The sequence below is a fragment of the Lissotriton helveticus genome, chromosome 4_1 (assembly GCF_964261635.1).
Source record: "Lissotriton helveticus chromosome 4_1, aLisHel1.1, whole genome shotgun sequence".
Lineage (NCBI taxonomy): Eukaryota > Metazoa > Chordata > Amphibia > Caudata > Salamandridae > Lissotriton > Lissotriton helveticus.
Window position 1 is genome coordinate 418,809,623 of NC_136063.1, and position 27,708 is coordinate 418,837,330.

The following is a 27,708-nucleotide window of genomic DNA, read 5'->3' on the forward strand; positions in this document are numbered from 1 at the left end:
GTAGGTTACGTATGTTTCTTGTACTTATCGAAGGGCTCCTTTCCATTTCAATATGGCGGCTGTAGTCAGACTAGACTTTCTTTTCATTTCCATGACGATATTTTTTCTTGCGTGCCCTTATGGAGCGGGAGGTATTTTGTCCCTCAGTGGCACTCGTCCTTTAGGTCTTTTGCTGAGCGAACTTCCTTTTTGGTCTCATTGAGGAAGGGCACGGATCCTTGAAGTGAGTGAGTATTCCACCGGCGGAGATCCGAGGCAGGTTGAGGGGCTCCACCTGCACAGTGAGATTTGTGTGATTGGGTAGGCGAGAGAACGTGTGCTGCGGGGCCGCTGTGGTGCTTGAGTGTTTCAGACGCATAATGACCTTAGTGTTGTGTCGGCATTCTGTTAAGCGGCCCGATTCCACAAACCAGCGTTATTTCGGACCTCGAATTAGTGTGTGCTGGAGAGGACGCCGGTGCAATTCTGCTCTCTCTTTCCGCATTTCGGTATTTAGAATTGGAAATATCAATCAGTGGTCCTTTTAAATGCGTAGTGTCCCGTGCTAAAATAGTCCAAGCACATTTCTACGGTATAACGGATAACCTGATGCCAGGTTGCTTCTTGGTGAGAGATATTTCTTATGCTGAAATTTCAGCTGATGTGTGCTGTATGAGAGTGATAGTCAATTTTCCAGCTCATCAAGTGTACCACGACACTCGCGTAATAGGGATAGATGTGTATTTTTTTTCTTCAATGTTTCCAACTAAACCAGTTTCAGTTAGTGGCACCTTAGCTCTGTGCTTCAGTAATAAGGGAATCGTAAAGTGAAGAGATCCCGAGGCTTCCGTTTTTCAGCACTACAGTAATCGGGGCTTCAAGTGGGATGTAAAAACTAGGTGGGTCTCTCAAAGGGGCGTGATTTAAAAAAAAAACACGCAAGCTAAAAATCTGTGCTTAGAACAGTATTTTGCTGTTCTGTCATTGCATCCAGATACAACAAGTAACATCATCTCGACAACAAGTCAGGACTATTGGCTTTTTCAATAGTTGTTTGTTGCATAAGATAAATAAGCAGCAACTATGGCTTGTATATAATACTGAAAAAGCGAACACTTAAATCCCTGGTGACACCACGACAATTTTGCTCCTCCTGAGTTTCAGAAAGACAAGGGAAATCCAGAGACCAAATGACTCTTTAAAGCAGTGGTCTTCAAACTTTTTGATTTCGCGCCCCCCCAGTGTAGAAAAACAATTCGCCGGGCCCCCCTAAAAATATTTCACAATTATTCTATTTAACTGGCAACTTTTAAATCTGTCTAGACGTATTTAAACATTGCCGCTAAGTTCTGTCACTGTTTTAAAAATGCATAAAAATACATGATCCTCAAACATACTATTCCGGCGAGGCAGGCCTTGCTAATGTGCAAAGGATCCACAGTGTGGTTATTTGAAATGGTAGTGTTGGTCTTGGAGAAAATGTGAAGTCCCTTCCCTTTTGACACCTTCTCCCAGCCAGGATTTAAATGACAAAGGGTGTTAATGATGGCCCATTACAGATGTGCTTACTGCTGGTATTTTAGGCTGAAAACAAAGCATAATGTTTCTTCTGGCCAGAGCCTGGCGCCCCCCCTGGGATTACTTGAGGCCCCCCTAGGGGGGCCCGCCCCCCAGTTTGAAGACCTCTGCTTTAAAGGATTTCCCTCCCCCTGCAACGCTCACCTTGCATGACATCATGGTGTAAATTCTCCACCAGAGAGAAGTGAGCAGTGTAAACACACGCACATCGATGTGCCTGCTGTCACTGCAGTCCGGGAAAAAAGCGGACCGCCTGTACCAGCGCACAAAACAGAGCTCGATAGAGACCCGTTTCTAAGCCCCCTTTAAAAAACAGCCGGTCCTCGGCATAGGTGTGACCTGGCCCACTTAAAACTCTGACAGTAATGAATATAGCACTTCAAAAAGCTACTTTCAAAGTTAGAAAATTCCTAGTGAAGCCATAAACTATTAGTACAGGAACCTCTTATCTTGAGATTGCTGCCAGCTGTCTTTATAACAATGGAAATTTACCTCGCACTTTAACCTATGAACCAGCTCAAAATTTAATCTGTGAATGAGAGGAGACCCATATTTCAGGAAAAAGCGGCAACTGCGCTAACCCTTTCACTAATGAACACTGTCTGCCCTGTCTCCACAGAGTGGATTGGGAACAAAGTGGGCTCTACCCCGCCATTTTACTTTCTGAAACCTTATTACTTCTGCTACTCCGAGTAATGGACTAGTCATTTTCTGATCCTACCTGAAAGGGTAGACCTAGATCATCATCTTCCTGGACTTGAGCGCACACGATCTGGGTTCACTAATTATAATCCCTGTGATAGCATGGACTGGGCGTTAGTTAGTGATTTGTAGCTAATCACAAGTTTACGATCATATACTGGGTTAAATCCGTTTCCGCTCTGAATTCTTCTTTCTCACTGTGATGGTTATTTGAATCATGTAATGGGATTCAAGGAACAGTCGATATTTCACATTTAAATAGCATCACTTGTAAGTTCAGTCGGTGATGACATTTGGGATACGTTTTCAAAATCTTTTTTCCCAATAAGAGATTAGTAATTTATTTTCTTTTTTTGTTTTTATTTTGATTAGTCCATAAATCAAATAAGTTTACAGAAATCTTATCAAAAAGAATGGTTAGAATAAAGCATCAAATATATTGCCTTAAGCGTGTTCCAGTAAGGAAATGATTCCCTATTCTAAAAATCTGTCAAATGGCAAAGTAAAATAAAGATATAACCGTAGCAGCCACAACTGTTAAGAGTCTAGCAAGTGAAATGGAAAAGCCTATGTCCCAAAAACATGCCCTCTACCTAGGTACTAATATAAAAGTCAGAAAAACATATTGAAAACATTTTATCAGGCTTCTTCAGCCATTGACCAATAGGACAGCTTTATTCTTAAGTAAGCAGGCTCAGCTCCTCTGTTCCCAGAAAAATACATGCAGCTTGTACAATTTATCACAAGGTTAGCTACAATCAGTCTTGCGTAGTTAAATACTGGAAACATTACACTTGGTTACCATTAGCGTATTCTTCGCACTTTTAAATCTCCATTTGTTTCACTGCGAGAACAATGAATTACTCACCAAAAGGATCACCATTAGGTAATGCATTCCATTTAATACGAACAAGAATTATTTCATAATGCACAAGTTATTCTATTCAAACATTATATGAAACCTAAGAAAATTGGAATTTCATGACCTTCAAGAATAAAAATGTTGCTTATAAAGTAATGCCATTTGTTAAACTGGAAGATCCTGCAGTTATTACAAACAATTTCTAAGCATCTCCATTTAAGATCGAGCTTCTAATTCACTTTGTGGAATTTCAGTAATATTAGGTTTGGTTTGGTTCTAGTTAAAGAAAAGATAGCTTTTGTATGGCCTATGCGGATAACTATTACCTGTTGCAAATCAGCACATTTCAAATGTGTATCACTTTAGCAAATGTTTACCTTTATCATTGTACGTTAAACTCATAAATTAGTTTATTTTCATGTTAATTTGCTTTATCACCTGCATGTCCAAGCCATACCATGGTATTATCCCCACTCCACTAGCACCATTCTTTCAATGCTATAGGGTGTGGTGACTTACCCTGAAAGGTCTGTGAACTGTTCTATAGTGTACCCTCTAAAAAAGCAACTGTTGTGGCAGCATAAGTGGCATCAGGATGCCACATAGACACTTAGATGTGAAGTAATCTGTTTACAAAAATAGATTGTTTTTATAAGGACTATGAAATGCTCATGATGGAGTCAATCCACACTTGTACTATACCTGTTGCATATCTTATGATTGAACGTGTTAATATCACATCTTTTAGTCAAGTGAATCCAATGCTTTTAGCACTACTGTTGCACAAATTTTCAAGAACACTAGTATCTTCATCAGATGAAAATAGGTGCAACACAGAAATGATAAAGTTGTCTTTTTGCTATCACATGTAGTGTTAGGAAATAGGAAAGTTTGTAACTTAGTAGCACTTAGTACTTAGTAGCACTTGATTATTAAGAACTATCACCCAGAGTGCATTCAAAACCATGATTTGATTTCTTTCCACCTGTGTTGAAATAGCAAACCATACTTGCACCTCCTGTGGAAATTGAATTTTCTACCACACTTGTCCCTCCTTCGTGAAGTTAGATTTTCAAAACTGTTACTTCCATTGATGACCCCTGTCCATTTTAGGGATACATTTGTTTGACTCTAGCCTTCACTTTACATAACTAATTTCGTCCTAGACTGTTCACAGTAAAGCCATCTAACTAGTCTTCTGAGAGCTGAACAGATGACAGTTTCTGTTAAATATTTCAGGAATGGTTCTAATCACTTAAACTAATGTATCCCAAGTAATGTAGCATTCATCATTGGAACTCGGGGAGTCTTTTATTGTTTAAAATGTACCGTGGTATGATTTCATATGCTCCTTGTTTTGTCAACATTAATTTAAACATTTTTTTTGGTTTTCATGGACAGCTGGGCATGTTTTTCATCTTTTAATGTGTTTGTGTTTTTCTTAGATCTAAAATACCTCACCATGTCTGCAGGCCTTCTAGCCAAACCTCAGATGAGGGGCCTTCTGGCCAAACGTCTCCGAATCCACATCATTGGCGCATTTGCTGTTTCTCTTGGTGTAGTTGCCATGTACAAGGTACTACTTATTATTTTTTTTCCTTTTTAAAAAAAATAGTCTTCTTGTTAATTTTATGTAGTTTATCACTCTTGTTGTGGTCCTGAGATTTTCCAGAATTTTTAATTCCGCAGTTACTTATATATTTTCAAAACTTACAACTTGATAAACTGTCATTTTGGAACTGCAGTGCAATTTGACAGCAAAACAACTGGATTTGGTTTTCAGAAAATTGAACTCTCCATAAAAGGAAGTCTGAAGAAAAAGATCGAGGATGAGAAACAAGGCACATTAGATTAATGGCATTTAATGAAATTGAGAATTTATACTTTGTGACTAGTAAACAAGCTATGCAACAATTTATTTTATCTTTGATGGGGCCCACACAAGTCCAACATTCCCCTGCACTACGTATAATACAGCGCTTGCATCAATGTGTCGGTGTTAAACTCCATGACTGTTATATTGATAAAATTTATAAAATTCATGCTATTTAAGGCCAATAAATGACCAGTTGCCTGTTTAAAATCTAGCTGTAAAGAAATAAACCGCTTCACTGAAAGGTTTCAGAAGACTATGTACTTACTTTCATGCTGAAGACCAAGCCGTCCAGTTCCGATGCTGACAGTCGTGAATTCTGAAAGTAGTGTGTTTATTTTAATCTTCTACTTAGCCATTCATTAAATGCCTCCCATGTCATGTTTGGTATGCTGCCACAGTAAGTGCACAAAGCACGTCCTGAAAACACTTTTGGCTGACCAATGAAAGCTGCTCAGTTATTGACGTGAGGAAAAGCTCCCTTTCTTTGTGTTTGCTGCATAAAAGGTAGGTGGTTTATCGGGAAATAGAAGAAGACCCCGGTGGCTGGTTTAAATCTTTCAACCCATCAAGATTTCCTACAGAGTTTGACTGTGGTTGGGTAGTCGTTTGGTGAAGTGGTGATAAAAGGCATTAGAATTGGACAGCACAAAGCTTTTGACCAATGCAAGAAATATCCTGGAGCACTCGCAGGGAAACACAAACCATACAGCATTACATTTACCCCCTCAAGCTACCCCTCTTGTAAAGTTTCTGAAAGTTGTCCCACCACTAAGGAAAGATTTGAAAGAGGACCATAATAACTCAGGAACAAAGTAGTGGACTGGGTAAACAAGTTTTTAGGTGGCCCAAGGCTCTTGCTTCAGCAAATAAATCATGTCTGGAGAGTCGCCTGGGTAGGCACCACCCCAAAAAAGGATAATGACTCGTTGTCCGCTTCATATGCAAGCTGGTGGCAAAACACACCCTAATGGGGCTAAATCAACCAGGCCACACTCAAAAGAGAAATAGAAGCCCTTCCTATGGGCCCGGAAGTCTGCCACCAACTTTCCAACCCCCTCTTTGTCCTCCTTGTACAGTGCACATAGCAAACCGATTTGATCCTATCTCAGAACGGGATCAAATGGATTCACTCCCTACTGAAGCATTATCCTCCAATCTTACCCTGTTTTCACATGTAGAACAAAAGGACGATGGGCCTAGTGCTGCACCAATTAAAGCGGGTTAGAACTTTATATCCTGGAACACGGCTAGGGTACTTCCAAAGATCAACAACCTGCACTGGATTGACTTTGTATACCATACAGATGTTGTCTGTTTCCTGGAAACATGGATGACGGAGTACTTCAACCTAATGGATATCGTACCTTTTTGGAGCCAGCCTGTGCCTACCCTGCAGGAAGGGCTACAGGTGTCTTGGCCACTTTCATAACTTTTCAAATCTCCTAAACCAAAATGTCTAAGATTTTGTCTTTGGCTTTCTTCCTGGTTATCTTACTAACCTGTGTGAAGGAGTATGACATTATGCTGGTTAACATTTATTATAATTATTCTCTGCACATGGCAGCAGAGGTCCTTGACCCTTATAGCGATTTTGTGGTTTCGTTCCCCTAGAAAGTTAAATGTAAGAATGCGTTCCTCTGGGCAAGCGATTTCAATATTACTCTTTATGGGTACAGCGAGAACGGGTGTGTGGTTTCATGGATCCAAACACAAAAATCATACCCATTTTATACAGTCAACATATTGGGAAGCTCTGAATAGCCTTATCTTAAAACATGCCCCAGTCCTAGCTAATGATATGGTTGATGGGGAGAAAAGCAAACTCCTGACTTTTACAAGCAGTACTAGGGGGAGCTCAGTTAATTGTATTTTTTATGACCGCCGAACTTGCACTCTTCATTCTTGATTATTAGGTTGTTACTAAATGTATGAAGGATCATAACCACCATCTAATGAATCCCAATACAGGAGTACAGCAAATGTGTTCACACAAACAAAGAACATCAAATCAAATGGGGAAAAGGTAAACCCAGAACATTTTATCAAACAGATTATCTCACAGCATTCAGCCTTAGTTGGCTATCTGTCTTTCTGTCAATACATATGCTCGGTACATACTAGAAGATTATGAGAATTTATGTAAAGTACTTTCAGATAATCTAACCTCCAATATATCCTGGAGTGAAAAGCCCCTCCATAGATGGTTCAACTCTGAAAACTCCTAAGCTCACAGGAACCGAAAGCAAAAAGAACAAATGATGGATGGAATTCAAACATTCATGCCCAGTCACAGATCTGGGTTTAATTAATCGTTTTTTGCTCGCAATGCCACACCACTTTGGACCCAGCCATATACAAATCAGTCTTAACCCTGCTCCCCATGAGAACAGTCCAGGAGGTGGGGAGAACGCTGTGTGCCTTCTCAGAGCGCGAGGGCTCTTTGGTGAAATATATATATATATATATATATATATATATATATATATATATATATATATATATATTCTCCTCGTTCTGTATCAGAGGTCAAAACTGTAACAAACTGGTATAAGAGTAGAGTAGAGGAAAAGAGAAACCCAGGCTCTAGCATGGGAAGAGCTTCAAAAGCAGCCACATTAGGAGATGAGCTTTTCTGGGATATAATTAATCGCCCGCTTTTTCACAGATAATGATGTTAAAACCTGAAGTTGTGATACCTGTAGATTTATGGGTTGACCACTTCACACTTCTTTTACTACCCCTTCCCTTCAGATCCAAATCCGTCTGGCCCAAGTATACAGGATTCTTCAGTAAATATAGAAGTATGTGACGTCGTGAATGCAATTAAAAGCCCTTTAGGGATGCGCTGGACCCTTATGTGGTACCAGCAGACATTTTTAAATCCAATTCAAAACTATGGGGACCTCTTTAAACAAATGTATTTAGGAGCACAGTTCCTGATTCCTGGAATACTGCTATAATTATACTTATTCAAAAGTGGGGACCAGCAATCACTATCTTGTTATAGACCCATATCATTGATTGATTCCAGCAAGAAGATTCTTGGAAGGTACTTCTGGCACACCTGGAATTTTGGGCCACTGAACACAATCCTGTCAAATGTCCAGTTTGGTTTTAGACCCGGGGTGTGCACAGACCAGTGCCTAAACATTTATCTAATAAAAGAGCAGTATGTACGGGCATAAAAGGCTTACCTTCACTTAACGGTTACAGAGCTATCTAGCACCTTCGATTTAGTAAACCTTGTTAAACTCTGGACACTGATGGGAACCCATGTGTGTGGAAGGTGAACCCATGTGGGTAGAAGGTGAACTCCTATTACTTAGCAAACGTCTATACCATGATTTGATGGGGAAGGTTTGCTATGGTCATGCAGAGAGAAATTCGCCCCCAAATAAAATCTACACAGTGGGTGAGACAGGATTGCATTCTTGCTCCCTTTTTATATTCATGCTAAACATTGATGGAATTTCCAAACGTCTGTCTGAGTTAGGGAAGGACATTCTTCGAACGGGTGGTCAATTAATTTCCATATTGCTTTATGTGGATGATGATGTGCTAATTGTCCGCATGGCAAATGGGCACCAAACCCTATTGGATGCATTTTCCTCTTAGATGGGAAACTTGGATATTTGGATCAACCGCACCAAATCCTTCATTATGACAAGCGGGCCACGTAGCATTAAATCAAAAACTTTTACTATGGGGAACTCTCTTTGGAGAACGAAAATGATTTTGAACTAATTCGGGATTGTGTTCAGCTCTTCTATGAACTGGAAGTCACTTCTAATCACTGGAGTACATTATTTTTCAGAGAAATGTTGAGCCAGTTTTTATATTCTCTCTCGGGTTAGGCCATAAACCAATCAAAGAGATGATCCATTTATACAAAACCAAATGTATTACTGCAGGATCATATGGAGTGGGTTTTTCCGAGTCTGCACATTGGGAAATCCTCCAGTGGGCTGAAAACCGATTTAGAAAAAAGATAATGTTGACAAATAATATTAATAGACCTCCCCCACCCAAGGGAAATGCTACTTTGATTTGCCAAGAAGAACTAGGCCATACCTGTTTGGAAGACACCCTGGGTCTTGAACCACTATTATTGTAGCGCAAGTCCTGAATAAACCCAGCAGCAGTGCTAGTATGATCCTGTATCTTGGACTGTCTTGACTTTAATGTGGTGGCACGAACCCCTTGGTTCAAATTTAAAGCGCCAGAAAGCACAGTCTTATGTTAGCAATTACAAGATATGTAATGATTTCTATGACAGATAATGTAGCACCATACCTTGTTTGGATCACAAACCCTGTCTTTTACTGCTATCTCTCCCTTTTTTTTTTTTTAATTGATTTTTAGATACATTTTAATGATTCATTTTAAGGTAGCCTTCCCCGTTCAGTGTGTCAATTCTCAGGATTCGCCATCTTGCCGGTGTGACCAAACCACGAAACAAAGCACTAGTCACTTAATTTTGTTCTACTCATTATATGCTTATCCCAGACATGACATCCGAAGGCTGTATTACAGTATACCAACCTGAGAACTTACAAAAAGGTTTGACTTTAAAAAAAAAAAATTTTTTTACACAAAATCTTTCCATTGTAGATACCTGTTCTGCTGTACTGAATTTCAGAAAGGAATGAGATGATCCCTCTTTGATAAAGGAATTGGATTCTGTTTTGCTCCTGCTGTTCCTATACTACTTCTAACGCCTTTTTAGCTTTTTAATTTACAAAGTGCCATAGAGATTGAAGCATGAAACTAAAAAGAAGAATCTAAAAATATACACCCCAAACCGCCTTTTGACATCCAGCACGCTGCAGCTGCTCCAGGTGCCCTGCATTAGACGTCATAGGTCTGGAGAAATGGCTTTTTCCTATCTTGCCCCCAAATATTGGAATAGTCTACCAGCATATTTGGGAGTAATACCCTCATACCTGGTCTTTAGAAAACAGTTAAAGGCATTCTTGTTCTAAGTCTCTCCACCCCTGTGCTGTCCACCCGTCGGGTTACTCTGAGTAAAGCGCCGAGATGCCCCCCGGTGATTTGAGCGCTATATAAAAGAGTGTAACATAACATGGCCCTCCGTGTAATACTACTTTCCGAGACTGCGGAAATGCATTTTTGTATCTATAGCTTTTATAAACTATGTTGATTTTAATAACTGTTTTAATTCGTATGAAAAGCACTTGTACTGTATAACTTATCTCTGACTTTTATGGCTTGGGCCGAATAAAGATTATCGAGCTTTCTGACCAATTTGGTTCTTTTTGTCCTGTTTTTTTGGCAACCCTGCAGTTAACGGCCTCACTTGAACAGGGGTTAGTTAATCTTTAGCTGAAAATTTAACAAGCAGCAAAGCTATCCCACATCTAGTGTCCTGAATCTGTTTTGCTGTGGAGTAGCACTGTAAACAGTTTAGTTTGCATATATACATAGTATTCAGTTTCTAGACTTTAAACGGATGAAGTGCTTATACAAAACTGATGGAATTCCAACCGTTAACCAGTAAGCTAAATAAAGACATCCACGAAAAGACCCTGCAAGGCACTCCGCTTTTTACTAGACAAATACTGTGGATAGCAGAACACTTCATATGCTGGCCATTCGACCAAATATGAGGAGGGTTAATGCCCCCTGGATATATTTGATTATCTGCATGCAGAAGGCAAACAATGTGAGTTTATTTAATCGTTACTTTCTAACAGAAATAACTCCGGGCATTGGCGTCCTCATTTACTATGGAAATAAGCTTTAACAAGACGTGAATTAATAGCCTCTGAGTTAAACAGAGTGCTTACCCTTCTTCCCAGGTTTTCGATCTTTTTGAGCTCTGAAATTAATGACACCCAGTGTCCGTTGATTTGTATTTGGGTGCTTGCAGATTAGAGCTAGTAATGGGTGCGGTTCATTGACCAGGTCCTGAGAAGTTGCTTTCAGGGTATACCTTCCACAGGGCAAAGAAACAATATTCGGTTGAAAATGAGAAACTTTAAACTGTCTTGTTGTATATTGACTTTTTTGTATTTACCGTAACACGCCTACATGTATAGAAGTTCTTCTATTTCTTTAGAAACATTTGTATGGCAAAATAAAGTTCACCAACATTGAGTGAATTGGTTTGTGAAGTGTTATATTTTCGTTTTTAGTTTGGGGTTGCAGAGCCCAGGAAAAAAGCGTATGCGGACTACTACAAGAATTTTGATGCAATGAAAGAATTCGAGCTCATGAGGGAAGCTGGCGTGTTTCAAAGTGCGCGACCAAAGGGAGAATAGATTAACAGGTAACACACACTGTATCTGCACTTTATAAGTGATGATTGTATGTCCTTTAGGGCCGCATGTTTTGCCTGACTTCAATAATAAAATTTGTTTTTATAGCAAACTCAAAACTGATGTCCAGATTAGAGCAACAATTTGCATAGTGTATGAGTTAGCACAGCCCTATTTGAGAACTATTTCACATTTTGGTCTATAGTGAATTGTAGTATTTATATAGCATGTGTTACCCTTGGCGAAACTCTTAATCGTTACTAGGTGGCCAAGTAAAATGCTACTTTTTAGTTGTGGTTGGTTGTTAGAATGTAGGTGTATAGAGCGGCCCACATGGGAAGAGTTTGTCTTTGCAAGTGAGGTCCAGAATGAAAAACAACCTTTAAACTGCACAGCTACGATGGAGGATTCTTGCTCCACTAAGTGGAACAAACATTGTCATAGCCAAATAGCTCTCGCCTTTAGGGCCTTATTAGTATTTACCCATACAGCACATTATCCTGGGTGCTACATCTTCTGTTCTTTAACGTGCAAGCTTTGGCACTAATAAGTACATTATTGCACTGCATTGATTAGTACTTATTTCCAGTGTTATTTATGTACAACTGTAGTCTGAGCTCCTAAATCTAGAAAGTGCTTTCATACGCAATAGTGATGAAAAAAGTTTTAGTGAAATATTTTGCTTGATATCACAATTTGAGCGAGGAAGCCACAATGTGTCCAGGTTTTCTGATTGCACTTTGTACAAAATATATATCACAATGGAGGACGAGGAGATTGACGGTCCAGTATAGACTCTCCCCTAATCAACCAAAATCCGATCCCAGAATACTATTCCAAAAAGATTCAGCTCCAGCGATATTATCCCTAACTGAATGCAGGTGCCCTGAGAAGCATTTGCCTTAGAAAATAGTTGCCCTCACTCACCTGAAGGTGAAATCCTTCGTCATTAGACTGCTCCTTATCAGGCCGGCAACACAAAGCCTGGCTGGCCCCACGAGAGTGTACTTTACAGGAGATCTTTTAAAAAATTTGCTGGGATGATTTTGTTGCATATACCGGTTTTCTCAATTTATTTTGGTCCTTACAAAATGCCACAAGATCGTTCTGACACTACCTAAGGCACAGCTTTCCAAACTTTTAATGTTGGTGACACACTTTTTAGACACGCATCTGTTTGCGACACAGTAATTCAGTTTCACTAGCAAATAACTAAATGTATGGGGAAGCAACATCTCACGAAAACCTTTCATTGGTATTTTTTTAAATGTTTTGTTAGAAAACACATACATTGGGTCTGCAGAAATTTGGCAAGCAAAGGGGTAGATACAGATAGGGATGCAATGAGTGTCTTCATTGAAAGTATGTGTAAGATTTCCAACTATTGCTGGTTTTTTGTGTGTTTTTTTTAATGTTTCTTTTTAATGTTTTGGTCCGGCCAGAGAGTTTTTATATTTGTATCTCCACTGTTCAGGGCCGCCCCATGCGCAGCACTGAACAAGCTGCAATTTTATAAAAGTCAGGCCGACAGTTTGTTTTTTTATTTATTTTGTATGCGTTTTTATATAACGCAGACTTTACCGAAAGCGTCAGAGCGCTTCACAGTACGAACAGAACTGATATATGCTGAGAAACATTACCAGTGAACAAATTACAAGAGCAAACGTTAAGTTACATGAGGCAAGAATGACAATTGTGAGCAAACAAAATACATGAAGTGGAAAACGGTGCATTACAGGAGGAAAAAGTGACAGGTGACCCACAGTAGTGCAGACATTGGGTACCGCAGTTTACAGGGCTCTCTTTGGGGGTTCTCCTCCATAGCTCCCGCTCTGTGGCTCACTCCTGCAGCCCAGGCCACGGATCTCTACAGCAGCAGTGCTCTTCCCTCTTCGATCACAGCGACGTGCCCTGTAGTATGGCAGGCGACGGCTTATCATGCCCACACCTCCATCAGGCGCGCAACGCCACTTGGACTCAAAAGGCTTCAGCCCCCCTCTCCCTCACCCTCCCCCCTCGTGTGTGGCAGCCCGGGATGAGACACCTTCCCGTGCACACACACAACCGCACCCGAGCACTTCACATGTCTTTAAAAGACCTTTTGCTAGTTAATGAGGCTTTGATGTCGCCCCCCTCAAGCCCCCCCTGCTTAGAGCCCCTGCAGCTCCACTCTACCTTTTGTTTGAAACTTGACTCTGATTGCGCTTCTGACCTCCTTACACCATGTGGCGCAGTACCGTCCTGCATGATTAGTCTTGTCGTCGTAATTTGAAATAATACAAAAGAATGGACACAAGCGCGACACACCGACACATGGCAAGCGACTCAGTGGAGTGTCGCGACACATAGTTTGGACAGCTCTGACATAAGGCAAGCCCTACAGGTCACCGACACACTCTGTTACAGACGGGGACCATTATTTCCCCAGTTTCTTGGCCACTTTTTACAATTTTGTTTTATATAAACCTTTTTATTGTAATTATAAGCAAGGCACATGTTGGTCAAATAGTACATACAGACCATCGATTCTGACAACATCGGCATTATGGCAGTGGTCGTAATAATGGTACACACAGTATAGCAGAGTACAGTATTCCCTTCAAGAACTTCACCTCCCCCTCCCCCCATCATTGTCATCTTCAAACTCCCTTTCCTCCTGTGTCCTTGGTGGCTCACAAATGTACCCCCTGAATTTGTTCCAAGCTCTCCATACCCTGCTCCACTTCTGAGGACAGCCTCGATTAATAAAGGCTGCTTTCTCGGCCTCTCTGCCACCTTTTTAAGTTCAACACCAACCAGAAAGATCACATTAAAATTTTTTGCAACATCGGGTTGACAGCTGATTTTTATTTCCACGCTTTCACCAATCTTCTCAAGTTGTTGGACACAACACTCCCTGTCCTACTGTGCTCATCCGGTGAATTTATTAAAAGATCTCCAGTAAAGTACCTTCTTGTGGGGCCCGCCAGGCATTGCTGGCCCGGCAAGGAGCACACTCCAATGATGAAGCATTTCACCTTTGGGTGAGCGAGTGCAACTATTCTCAAAGGCACATGCTTCTCGGGGTACCTGCATTCAGTTGTGATTTGATTACACTTTGTACAAATCAGCCAAAAAATGGGTATCTAAGTGTCTTTACTGCATGAGGGTAGATGACTAAAACGGCCCGGGGCTCAGAAAGACTCCACTATAATCCAAGTAGACAGCTTCCGAGCACAACAGCAGTTCAAAAACACCAAACCGCCAGTGTTTTCTGTGAATTGTCGTTTCTCCACGGAGTTAACTTGATTGTACAAATAGTAACGCATCTTGCTCAGAGCTTAGTCCCTGAAGCACAGGAGCCAATCGCTCAATGTGACAATGCTGCGGGTTCGGAGTCGCCTTTTCTTTTTGCTGAACAGAAAAAGCTTAAACACAGGGGTTTGAGGAATTACATTTTTTTTTTTTTTTCGGACAAGCAATTTTACCTTTGCGCTCATTCTTCTATTGCTTTTGCTCAGAATCGCTACTTTACTTTTTACATATTTTTTTTTTTACTTCAATTAAGTGCCAGATCCACTAACCAAGAAATATTACTAGCCACTGGTTTTGAGAAGACAGCATTTTTCTCATTTTTATGGTACTAACCCCAGGCATGTTTTGGTTTGTGCGACTTGAAGTTGTTGCATGGAAATACTGTTCAACTGCTCTGAAATATTTCTGTGGTTTCTTTTTTAGTTTGGGACAGGCTGCACCCTTGCCATAAATGACATTGTTCACGTCTGCCCTTGTTTCTGGTTACAGTCAGATGGGTCAGCTGATAGCTTTACACTCCCTTCACCCCATCTCCAGAGATGAAGGCTGACTGCAGTTTTATGACAGGCTGTCCTTCTGGCTAGAACTGGGTATGAAGGCCATAAAGGCCCGCAGCAGACCAGTTTGATCTCATCCTGTAATGGCAGGAAGTGCTTGTCTGTTTACACATTTTTAGAATTTACAATATTTAAGTGAAGCACCTTGCACTCTGGGCTGGGCTGGACTGGCTATTGGGCGTTTTGGTGTGCTTCCGAGCTGGGGACTAATTTGACTTCTTTGGAGGCTGATTTCATTGAAGGGGACCTGCGTGTGTGTTTCGAAATAAAGCAAAACAATTTTTTTCCAGCACTCGCAGGTCCCCATCTACGAAATCAGCCTCACACCAAAGTGCCCGGTAGCCAGTCCTCCCCTGCTTGCACTAATCAAGACAAACCTTTATGGTGATTTTAGTGGTCTTAAACAACCCTAGAAAGCTCTCTTAAGTGGTAGCTGTGGAGTACAGCATTCAGGCTGAGTCAAGGAGTGCTAAGCAGCTTGTTTTACCAGATTTAATAATGAAATGTAGATTAAATTAAAAAGAACCACTCTGCATGGTTATAAAAATGTTGATTTTTACACAACACTCACTAACACATTGGTATAATCTACTAGGCGATATCAACACAAATGCGCAATAATACTCCAATTGTAAGAGGTAAGAAAGCACAATACAGTGGTCTGCGGGGTAGACAAAACCATATACTAAAAGTGGAGTGCGAACTACGACCGAAGTTGGGACTTGGACTAGGAGACTCAGAAGTGCTGGGGACACAAGGAAAGTACCCAGGAACCCCACATTCGAAAGTTTCCTTCCACTGGAAAGAATTGAAATGATATTTCTGGAGCTGCTGAGCTGCATTTTTGAGAGACTTGCGTAGAAGTTCAAACTGCTGTCAACAAGGGACACATTACATGGATTTAAATGTAAAAAAACCAAAATGTACAACAAGCCAAAATTTGAGGTCTGACTAGAGAGAATGTCCCATGTGGTTGCAGACATAAAATGCCACATATTTGATTGCACTTAGTAAGGCAAAATATTTGGGTAGACTTTAGACAAAGTTACATAAAGTGGCGCTAGTAATTTCAATGTTTGGCAAGTAACTCTCTCAATATCCTTATCTTGGGTACGCTTGTTACTCTCTGCATTTGTTCAGATGTTAAAGATTTTCTGCATATGTCTATGAAATACAAACCCCACTAAATCTGGAAAAATAGAAAACGTTCCTAAGTCACTAAAATTAGTAGAGTAACATTGAATGTGTCTAAATGAGCAATATACGACAAAGATTCAGGTATAGCTGGTTGATATGATCCATGAGGAAACGGGTTACGGAAATAAAAAGAAGTTCCATACCATCAACACATTACAAAGTTTAGTATTGTAGCCTGCAGTTTAGTGATGTTGACGAAGTATTTTGTAAAATAGAGATGAGGGTATATGTTTGCTAACTTGGTTAGTTCAGCATACTTTCTATGGGAAGCCCATACCCCCTGTTTTCCTACTTCCTAATACCTGGAGTAAATCAATTGAAAGTTCTACTTGTGTTGGGGTAGAGGAAGCAAAAGTGCAATGTATTTAATGTTGCATACACCTATCCAATAAATGGCTATCTTAGTGTTACACAATATTAAATGCAGAAACATACAATTTTCATTAATTAAATGTTTTAAATCCTATTTCCTAACTGGTACACACATCACATGGGGAAAATAAGTAAAAGATCATCCTAGCAAATGCCTAATTCAGCAACACCCGATAATCCGTGAATCTAAGGGCTTACAAAGAAGAAAATATAAACAAAACAAGGCCAGGCTAATTAAGAAAATCACTACAAGAACCGTTTTCAGCTATTTACAAGAGCATCAGGGAAGATGTTAACTATATCGAAATTAGAAGAGCATTTCAGAATTGTGAGGCTGACTGATGATATACATAAAACAAAGCCAAGAGTGGTAGCATATTAAGAAACAAATTAGTTTAAAATGTGAAAATCAAACTAAAAAAGTGACTCAAAAACATTACCTGCCATGAATTCAAATAAATACAAGTTTATGTATGATTGAAGGAGAATAAATCAACAAACTGTTTTACAGTAGTGGTGCTCAGTGCTCCAGTAATCACAATGTGAAATGAGGCTGCCATGAAAACAAATGCTGCTATAAAACTAAGGTAAAAATGGCAAGACTATTTCAAGCCTGACAGTATAGTTAACTGTTAACAGGTGGCACAGTAACATTTTGTTAGCCAATAGGCCCTAATGTTGATCTGGTACTGTGCCCGGATGGACCAAACATGACTAGTAAGACAGCAGAAGATAAAAGGCGTGAATGTAACCCTCTAATTGCCAGTTGCGTGTTCTTCACTCCTTATACCTAGGAACACAAGGTGTATAAAAGAGTAAAATTGCCCGGAAGACAATTGAGCAGAGGACCTTTGAGAAGTAGGCTATTTAAACCCCTCTCACCCAGGTAGTTCTGAGTACGCATTAGAGGCGTTGAGAGTGTATTAGAATCTAGTATGGGACTGAACGAAAAAAACAAGCTGCTCTGAAGGCCTTGGAAGTGATTTCAACACATGGAGCACAGTGACTTGTCCCAAAAAGCGAATCTGGGGATCACCAGGGCCATCGGTGGGAGCTCTAAAGATTGTGAGGCCATATATGCCTGGAAAAAGGTTGATAAACCTTCAGGGACTATTAATGACAGAACAAAGTAATTCAGCTGTTGATACACTTAGGGGTGCTCTTGAGCTTTGGAAAGGAAGGATCAGAGGGCTGGCCCCTCATATGCCTAGTAATCCACATCTGGGTATACCTTTACCACTTACGGCGTCAAAAGCAAAAAGAACCGATGATGGATGGAACGCTGAACAAAGCCCTAAGTCGGACGGATATGCCAGACACCGGTCCCTTGCATGCTATGCCACTGGAGTCAAGCTGTCGTGGCTGATGAGGGGTGGTGTCCGAAAAAACAGATTCAAGGATGCTTATTTCTGGTTTGCAGAGGGCCTGGCAGTTCCCATGGGGAGCAGGGTCAAGCCTGATTTCAATAGGTCTGGGTACAAACTTGAATGGCGTGGTGAGCAAAAAAGCTATGGATTTAGGCCTAGATCTCTGTACAGGGGGTAAAATTGGTTTTTGCATCAGGCTGATGGTGGCAACACCTGGGATTTTGCTATTTCGAGTGGTTAGAACATCCCTTTTGGATTTTTCCCAGTGGGCACTTCGTCCCTAGGGTTTTTTGTTGTATATATTGTATGTTACTTTTGTCAGTTAAGAGGGTAGCATATATATACAGTGGCCAGGGAGGACGCTACTGTCCTTGACAATTATTAGCTGTGCAAATGGTTCTAGAACAAATTCTTGCTTTGCCCCCTGCACTTAATAGCTACTGATTTGGTACTGAATGATGTTGAAGATCATTAGTTTTAACGATAAAGGTGTAAGTACTTGTCAAATGGTTGTAAGTGCTAAATATGCCTAAGGAGACTTGCATAGACATATGCCTGACACGGGAAATAAATCTTTAAAAATATTGGATTTGGCTTGTATCTAAGTGGTTCCAGAGACAGTTCTATGCTTCTGAAGTGACTACGACAGGGTGAGTAGCATTTCTTCTTGCACAAAGCTTCAGAGGTGAGATAATACAGATCGTGATGAACGGCCAATCACTAACTCAAGTAATAGCAAAACAGTGTAAAAGTTTGCAACCTGTACCCTCCACAGCTCTGTCGGGATAACCTTCTGAAGGAAGCAATCGTATATACTGACTGTAGTAGACGGGGGGTGGGGGTGATTATACTTGGAGACCTCCAATCTTTAGGTGTTATCCATAACTAAGTGATCCTCCGAGGGTTGAACGAGCTGGATCCATGTGAGTGAACCAACTTGGCGAGCAGTGGGGCAGGAGCCAAGAGATCCTGTTCAGAATCTTTTACTATGAAACCGTGTTTTAGTGGGTGTTGAGTGCTAACCTGGTGAGATGCAGTGTTCTCCACAGGGATGGTCATCCGTTTTGAATTAGTTGGGACTGATGGAAATTTACAAAGGTGGAGCAGGTTTGGCTTCTGGATTTACTCTTGCCATTTTCTGTTCCCAGCCTAGTGACATTGTGGCTTCCAGTTTGATGCTGTCTGTATGATTGATTATTTATACAGATTCAAAACCAACGAGGTCATTACGTTGGCCCCAAGTGCAACCAGATCATTGGGTGTTAACCTGTGCATTTTCTTTGACAACATACCTGAAAGACGGGTTGCTCAAACCAATGCTTAACTCAGTCTGGTCAAATAATAATGGCAGTAGGAACATCTAATGTACCAAATTGTGCGATGAGGGCCATCAAGTGCACCCGTCTGCCTCTTTGGCTCCCCAAACCCAAGTAAGTCCAGAGGAGTTTGGGGGCCACTGCATGCCCTTAACAATTGCAGCTGCACTGCTCTTTGTGGTGATTAGAAGCATAAATATACTTACTGGCTTCACAAAAGCCTTTAGTTGTCCCCTTGGCATTTTTTTTAAACCTGACCTTATGTCCTAGTAGCACCTGCCGCTGTACAACCTTTGTAAGGGATGGAAATGTAACACGAGAAATGACTTTGCTGTCATAGCGTTCAGTTTCTAAGGGTAGGAATTGTTTCTCAGCAGCTAGCTTTTACAATTTAAAAACTAGCTGGAGAAAGGCTTCTGTTAATACTGGTTTCCTGTAGAGAGGGCGATATTGGGAGTATTTCTACCACCAGGAATAGGTTTTCTGGTTCAAAAATAGAATTGCAAGTGCAGGTTCAAGACATGTCATCTGCCTCATGCATGGCCTAGTCTCATTACGCTTACTAGTGGCCTACCAAAATAGGGGATTACGAAGCACTCACAGAATACTGGACTATACAGGAAGAGTCACTTACCTTAAATGAGATGTTTATCCAGATTTACTCCTCAATAAGGCACGTTTTGCAACATGTAATGTTTAACAATCGGAATATTTAGATTGTAGTAAATGGTGACATTTTGATCTGCATTGGTATGCATTTGCTCTCTGAGGCAAATAGACACTTTGCTAAAAGTACCATTGTATTTGTTGCAGCACAGAAGTTATTGTTCTCAAACTACATTTGAAATATGATACAGGTGAAGAGGCAAATTCATTTTCGTTTCGTATAGTGATATATGAACATGTTGCATGCTTTAAATGACTGCATGTAAAATGTTGGAGAATATTTCTCAACGCTTGCTTTTTATTTTTTAGGTTGCTTGTCTGAAGACGACTGGAAACTGAATTGTAAACTATTTCTGTGCTAACCATAATGTATGTCAAGTTAAATAAATTCTTAATTCAAGATACGTGTTGTCTTTTATTGAAATTATAGTTTTCGAGTTATAGGCAATATTGAGCTCAAGTTCGAATGAAAACGACTTCTTGCCTTGGTGCATCAGTTAACCAGTGTTTTGGAACTTAATTTGGTTGGTGATCAACTGTTTTTAAAAAGGCTGTGGGTTTGAGCCCGATCCTCCCCTTTGGCATGTGTTGAGTGTGTCCCTAACCCCTTGGATGGGTAGTAATTGACAGTACTGTATTTTATTTATTTTTAAGACTTGTATAGTGCAGCCCTAGCCTCTGCACTACCGGAGCACTTAAGAACAATTAGGTTAAAGAAGAAAGATCGATTGAACATCCATCTTCAAAATGGGACAGAGTTAAGTTGGAAACATTGATGCTGCCTTTATAAGGGCCTGCTAGATCTCAAGTTACATTACTTGGTCTCTTGACTTGGTGGGTGGCAAATTACCCTAAATTGGGACAAGCGACTGCTCCAGGGGCACATGGGTACTTGACTTCGGAGAATTGATTACGATGGGCAGTTTTATACCCAGGCAATATCCCGAAGTGCTGAAACGGGTAGGCAAGATATGGCAAAGATCATAAAGAAAGCTACCGTTGCTTATGATATGTCTTTACAGTGGACGGAAACTGCCAGACACCTGTATCTGAATTAGAAATGTATAATATTTATGACTGGTTGACGAGACGCGGGCTGTTTGCTAGAGGGCATTTTGATCCATTCCAGAGAAGTCGCAGACTGAGCTTCCAGCTCTGAAATGTATTTTTGTACTTGTAAAGCGCACTGCTGCCCCAGCAACGAGGCGTCCTGGCGCTGTACTCATACCGCTGTGGAACCCTTCCTGGCTTTTCCCTGTGAAATGTCCACTCCTGGGCACCCCCAAAGTGAAGCCAGGCATCCCAGTGCTGTTGGGGGCCGTTGTGGAGATTAAGCAAGCTATTGCCCAGAGTTGCAGAGTGGGACCCATGATTAGAATAGGCACCGAGGCGAGAATTATCAGGTCCGGGGAAATTGAGCCCAAGACCTGCCGAGGCGGGAATTGAACCCTGGTTCCGGGCCAGACCTCTGCATCAGGGTCTGCCGCTCTAACCATTGATGTGAATGTGGCCTGGCCCCTGATGGCTGCCAAGACTCGAGAGCGCACTACTTACAAAGAACAATTACTCCTTTCTGGTATTTTCAATATATTTTAACCATTGATATTCAATTCATTATACAGTTGAAATTGGACATTGCATTTCCACAATATAATTTGTGATGCGTTAAACAATCATATATACAATCAAAAAGTGATTACATGATAATTAAATGCAAATAATACTAAAAAATACAAAAAAAACAATGCATTTCGAGGCCGAAAAGCCCCTTCGTCGGGGGTCTGTTGAAAAATAGAAAGGGGAAACTTATTACTATTGGTGCTCATGGCGTTCACAGTTGCCATCTTGTGAGTTTATCACTATTTATGAGTCTTACCTCAATCTTTGAGGAAAGGCTAGTCTTTTTCATGAGGTTAATTTCAAGTATAAGGGTTGAAGCGTGTAAACGTTGATTTAATTCCCTCCTGGTGAGATATTCGAGCTGTTTGAGTTGCTGGGCAACCGATCCGCCTTTTGCATCAAAAATTTTGGTTTCCTTTATAAGGTTGTATATTTGGTCTGCCTCTTCATTAGTATAAATTTTAATGTTTGCTCTATTGTCCGTGATTCCTGCTATCGAATCAAACGACATTTTTCTTGGTGCTAGTGCCCACCGTCTGCAGTATGTGTGAGTCAGTGAATGTGCGTGGGTACTGCACACTAATTGTCAAGCTAGTGCGTTTTATACCTTATAAAACGCACTAGCTTGACAATTAGTGTGCAGTACCCACGCACATTCACTGGCTCTAACCATTGAGCCACACTGTGATGCCTCCTGTGGAATTCTCTATGGAAATGTTAGCAGTCTAGGTAATGAGCTGAAATGGGACAGATACGCAATACTGCCCGGACCTTGTACTGTAAGAGGCTCACCTAGCTCACCTAGCTAATAATAATTGTGAGTTCCAGGGCAGAAGTCTTAAGAAGACCCTGGTCCATGAAGGCTATTCAACATTGTCTAGAGGGATGGGGATCCTAGTTAGCAGGTCCTTGCTGTTCCAAGTGATAAAAACATAGGTGGACCCCAGCCCCACTCACCACTGAGGTGGGCGGTAGTGGAGGGTACATAGAACTGGGAACAATTGATCACAGCATCTTGGTACCTGACTCCGGCCCTCCAGGCGGAGGGGCCTGAGGAAGATGGGTGACTGGCAGGTTCTAGATGTCGTGGTGGTGGGAGGGAATCTCAACCCCACCCTCCAGGGGGTTCTGGACAGGATACTTCACTCAGGAAGGGCTCCCAGAGACGTCGCACAACTGCCTAGGTTCATAATAGCCCTGGCAATGGCGGACAGCCCACCCGGGCATTAAGCAGTGCTCCCACTAATCTATCGATGCCCAATCTTTGACAAGACTAGACTACCTCTTAGTACCAGTACCGCATCAGTGCAGATTTTGAACCCCCACTAATATCCTTGGGGAGGGGTGTATTTCGGGCCACTTCCCGTTGTATACCGAATTTTGCACCCAGGCATGCTGACTGGCGCCTGGACCCCCGAGAGCTGACTGACTGGGTCACCCGGAGATATGTACAAGACGCAACGGCTGGTAACTTTTAGATAAATGGGATCAGGTGCCACATAGATGGTAAACTGGGAAACCTAGAATACTGTGCTAAGGAACTCTCATGATTTCCCATGTTACGGGGAAGAAAGACTGTAGGCTGGCGAAAGTACTAGAATTAGAAGAGGAAATAGGAGAGCTGCAACATATGTGAGGACACCTTATCCAGTCCTGGCAGATTGTCTGTCCCAACTTAGAACTGCAGACAGATGCTGCCCATGGAAGCCAGAATGCTCTACAGGCTAAAACAGAGTAGGATTTATTTAATTTCTTATATCGCGCCAGAATCGACCCTGTCGGGGTATCTCCGCGCTTTGCACGCCAGGTTGGTAAGGAATGTAGCAATGTGGATGGGCTAGGGTCTCCAATAGATGAGCTAAGACCGTTATTCCTCCAGAAATAAGTTTGTTTTGAGCATCTTCCTGAAGGATAAGTGGTTGGTGTTCTGTCTGAGACCGAAAGGCAAATTATTCCACAAGGTCAGCCCCACAAGGGAGAGGGCACGACCACCTTGTCTGGTCTTCTTAATGAGTGGGGGTTTTAGTAACAGTTGGTTACTTGATCGAAGAGAGCGCTCTGGTTTATAGAGTTGGAATTTTTGGGCTAGGTATTTGGGTCCATCTCCAAAAAGGCACTTATGAATGGTACAACAGATTTTGATTCACGAGCAGGGGTAAAAGGTAGGAAAACTACTAGCGGTTAGCCAAAAAGGAGGAGGTCCGCAGATGGAGCTCTAAGATCCATACACCGTACGGCACATTGGCGGACCAGATGAGGGTATAGCACATACCTTTGCACAATTTTCCTGGACCTATACACTCTGCTCCTCTCCCCGAAGGCCAAGGAGTACATGCATATATTTGTGACTGACATACCGGTCCCACATCTAAGGAGGTCTGCTCCCTAGAGAATATTATAGAATGGCAGGTAGTGGCTCGTCTCAACTAAAAAGTAGGAAATCACTGGGACCAAATTATTTTTCCCTCCTGAATTTTTTTAAATCTGTTAAAAGTAACAGAGCTCTGACAGGAGTACATGGTCCTCATTCATAAACCGGGCAAGGCGCTGGAGAATTTGGGTTCCTATTAGCCAATATCCCTTTTAAACCTGGAAACCAAAATACTGGCTAAAGTTCTTGCAAACCACCCAACGCAGATAATCAGCCATACAGTGGCCCCTGACCAGTCCAGCTTTATTCCTGTAGGTCCACAAAACACTATCTCTGACGCCAATTTGGCTGCCTGACCCGCAGACATAGGGAAGGAACCGACAGTGATCACAGTGCTCAACTCCAAGAAAGCTTTGATTCGATTAGAATGGCCATATATCATGAACCTCCTGGAGAAGGTGGAGTTTCGACCCTCCTGCCTGGCATTATACTTTCTCACACCCTGGCAGGCATGGATTGAGTGGTGTGGTCCACTGATAAGACAAGGTTTATTTACCTGGGTATCTACGTGACCACTGACCAGAATTCATTCCCCGAGAGAAACCTGGGCCGAATCCTGACTGGTTTCCACAGGGACGTGAAACATTGGCATTGCCTTCCCCTCTCACTATTTGGCAGAGCTGCACCATTTAAAATGATCTACCTCCCCAAGTTCCTCTGTCTTACAAAATGAGCCATTTGAGGTCCCTAACCACTTCTTCTGGTTGATGGCCGCCAAGATGAGAAACCAGCTCTAGAGTGAGGGCATCCCACGTATAGCACACTCTACCTTGACCTGCGGCTGATGGACAGGGGAATTGCACTTCCCAACCTGCGCCTCTACTACTATGTGGGGCAGCTGCTAGAGGTTAATGACTGGTACTTTGCGGACCAGTAAAGCCCTCCCATTTGGCAGACCGATAGGCAATGGACCCACAAGGCTATGAGGGCCAATAGGGTGATGCACGTCCCAGAGCCCAACGATGTGGTGATCCGGACCTGGAAACGGGTGCTACGTAGGATGGGTTGGGCAGACAAGTTGACCCTGGAGACACCATTGTGGGAGTTTGAAGCCCTTGAGGCATTACATGGGGTGGCAGAATACTGGGCATTTCAACGCTCTGGTTAGCCTAAAGAGGAGCGGGGATGGCTGACTTTTGAGAAATTCGAGACAATATGACCTATCTAGGGGCCAGTTCCTATGCAATATGCAGGTAAGGGCGATCCTGCTTTGCCGAATCGACAGTGCCCAGGAATTGGAGGAGGCAACCCCATTGAAATACAGGGTACTGGGTGCCCCGCTACACTCCTGGTACAATGTCAACCCTCCCTGCAGACGTTGAGAGAGAAAAGAGAAATGGACCTGGGCAGAATAGAAGACGATTAATGGGGAGCTTCATGTCAATACCTCAGGAAAGTAGCTGTTTGGGCTGGCTTCTGACTGTTCCAGCTAAAGCTGTTATGCAGGGCCAATACATGCACACACTATTGTATGCAATGAGTGCAACTGACACAGATAATTTCCAAATGGAGTGTAGATTAAGGGGCACCCTCTTGCGCACAATCTGGAAATGCCCGAGACTGCACAGATTCTGGTAACGCATACAGAGACGATGACCCCCCCCCCCCCCCCAGTAGTGGGCGACACCCTAACTCCACAATTGATATCCCTGGGCCGAGCTGACCCTCAACAGGATATATACCAGCCTTCTGCAACACAGCCCTAGTGGTAGCGAAGCAAGACATTGTGCAACCCTGTGGAAGGGAAGAACATCTGATAGTACAGTAATGGAACTCCAATATGAAAGAGTGAAGTGGGATGTTTGAGACGCAACTGTATGACTTCACTTTTCAGACTGAAACTCCTAGTTGAATGATCGAGACTCTAGATGCAGGATGTGAAAGGGAACCAGCCTCAGTGCACCGATGTAAGGGACACGATTTCTCTGATCTATGTAACCTGACACTTCATACTTAAGACTGGTATTCTGTACTCCAACACCAGGGTGGAGAGGAGTGTTGTATATGTTTGTCAGGCTTATTCTAAAATGATTTGTATAAAAAAAAGGAAATTTTAAGTATTTGAGAAGACTCAGTCAGTCTTTGGTTTTAGGCGGAGTTAATGTGTACAGAACGATAATCTGCCCAAACCTTCACATAGAAGGTTGGGATTCCCAGATGCATCTAAGAAGTTGGAAAAACAGACCGTTTTACTAACTACTAGCAGAAAGATGAACGGGTGCCTATCTATATGCAGCTTTGAGGTAAGGTAATAGGTTCAAGGCATTCCCCCTTCCCATTGACTTGTTACTGCGCATGCTCCACTCTATCTCAGGTCCGTAATGGGATAAGGCCTGTCAACCAATAGAATCTCTAGCAATGCTAGGTTTAATCAAACTCAGTTCAGTTACCTCCACAGAACATGCCTACACTGGTGAAACTAAGATCTCCCCTGACCATCGCCTCCCATAAGCTGTCCTAAGAGCGGGCCAGTAATGCTGCATTCTTACTCATGACGTGGCCATGGTGCCTAATACATTAATTGTAGATAGCAGCTTTAGGTGATTTCACAGGGGGGAAACACTAGCAGCGGGGCACAGTTAAATGCAATGCTCCTAGCCATAGTCTCAAAAGCTTCAAGTGGGAAAATGAGGTGTAGATTTACTATGCGGGGGACAGTACTGGTGAAACCGTGCAGCAATGCCGGAGTTTGACCAAGAATGCCACAACTACATAGCTGGACAAGGGACATGTTGGAATGAGCAGTTGTGGCGAAAGGAGAAAATAAACTATTAAGATAAGTCTGATTGTACACCTGTGATCTAGAGGCTATCTGACCCACTAAATGGAAAGCCACATTAGGGACCCTGGGATTATGGAACATTTTGGGCGACATTGGAACTGAACGCAGAAGGAGAGATCGGGACCAAATGTAGAAGCTAGAGTAGAACTGGAAATAGATGTTGGGTAGGTGGAAAGGAAGATGAGATACAGGTATGAGGGAAGGTAGAGGACCTGGGAGTGTATACAACCGTGATTGAGGGTGGAGAGTAAAACGTGGAAGATGGTGGAGACACTATGACAGTCTATGGTGATGTTTTTTTTTTTTTTTTGTTTTTTTTTTTGGTGTATGGTGATGTTTCTAGTGATATTACAAATTTGTATCCCTTTGATACACCAGCACAATGGAGGTGCCATTCAAGGCTCTCGGTGTTGGACAACTTCTAATGTGTTCTAAAATGTTTTAAGCTTGTTAAGTCAAACTATGAAACTAGTTTTGTATTAGATGTAACCTCAGTTGGCTTTCATCGGGGCCTCTTAACGATACCACAACAATTTCTTTGTTTATATAAACTCTTCCACTATTTGTGGGTATACTTCTAGTAACTGCCACACAATCCTTCAAACATGTCCTACACACTGACCTGCTGTTTTCATTCCTAATAGGATATCTGTTGGTACGAGAGACCTGATTAGCAGAACGAGCAGCTGGAATTTACTATGGTCAGTCATACCATGATCACTACTCACCAAACAGGACTATTCCGTGTTTAAATGTTGTGTACCTTCATTTGATCGAACCTTAAAATAAACAGTGAATTCATTAACCAGTAAAAAGTGCTTTCACACAGTA

General features: G+C 41.9%; 1 protein-coding gene across 3 annotated transcripts; it reads left to right on the forward strand.

Moving 5' to 3' along the window:
• Positions 1 to 82: 82 nt before the first annotated feature.
• On the forward strand, positions 83 to 27,708 carry COX6C (cytochrome c oxidase subunit 6C). 3 transcript variants are annotated; one of them, XM_078686957.1, is made up of 4 exons: positions 83 to 227; positions 4,567 to 4,697; positions 11,153 to 11,286; positions 27,522 to 27,708. In XM_078686957.1, exons 2-3 carry the CDS (start codon positions 4,584 to 4,586, stop codon positions 11,276 to 11,278), a joined length of 240 nt encoding a protein of 79 aa, XP_078543083.1. In that variant the 5' UTR covers positions 83 to 227; positions 4,567 to 4,583; the 3' UTR covers positions 11,279 to 11,286; positions 27,522 to 27,708. The 3 variants fall into 3 exon arrangements, with proteins under 3 accessions (XP_078543083.1, XP_078543080.1, XP_078543082.1); XM_078686954.1 differs by lacking the exon at positions 27,522 to 27,708 and adding an exon at positions 20,354 to 20,444; XM_078686956.1 differs by lacking the exon at positions 27,522 to 27,708 and adding an exon at positions 20,354 to 20,444 and having other exon boundaries at positions 100 to 223.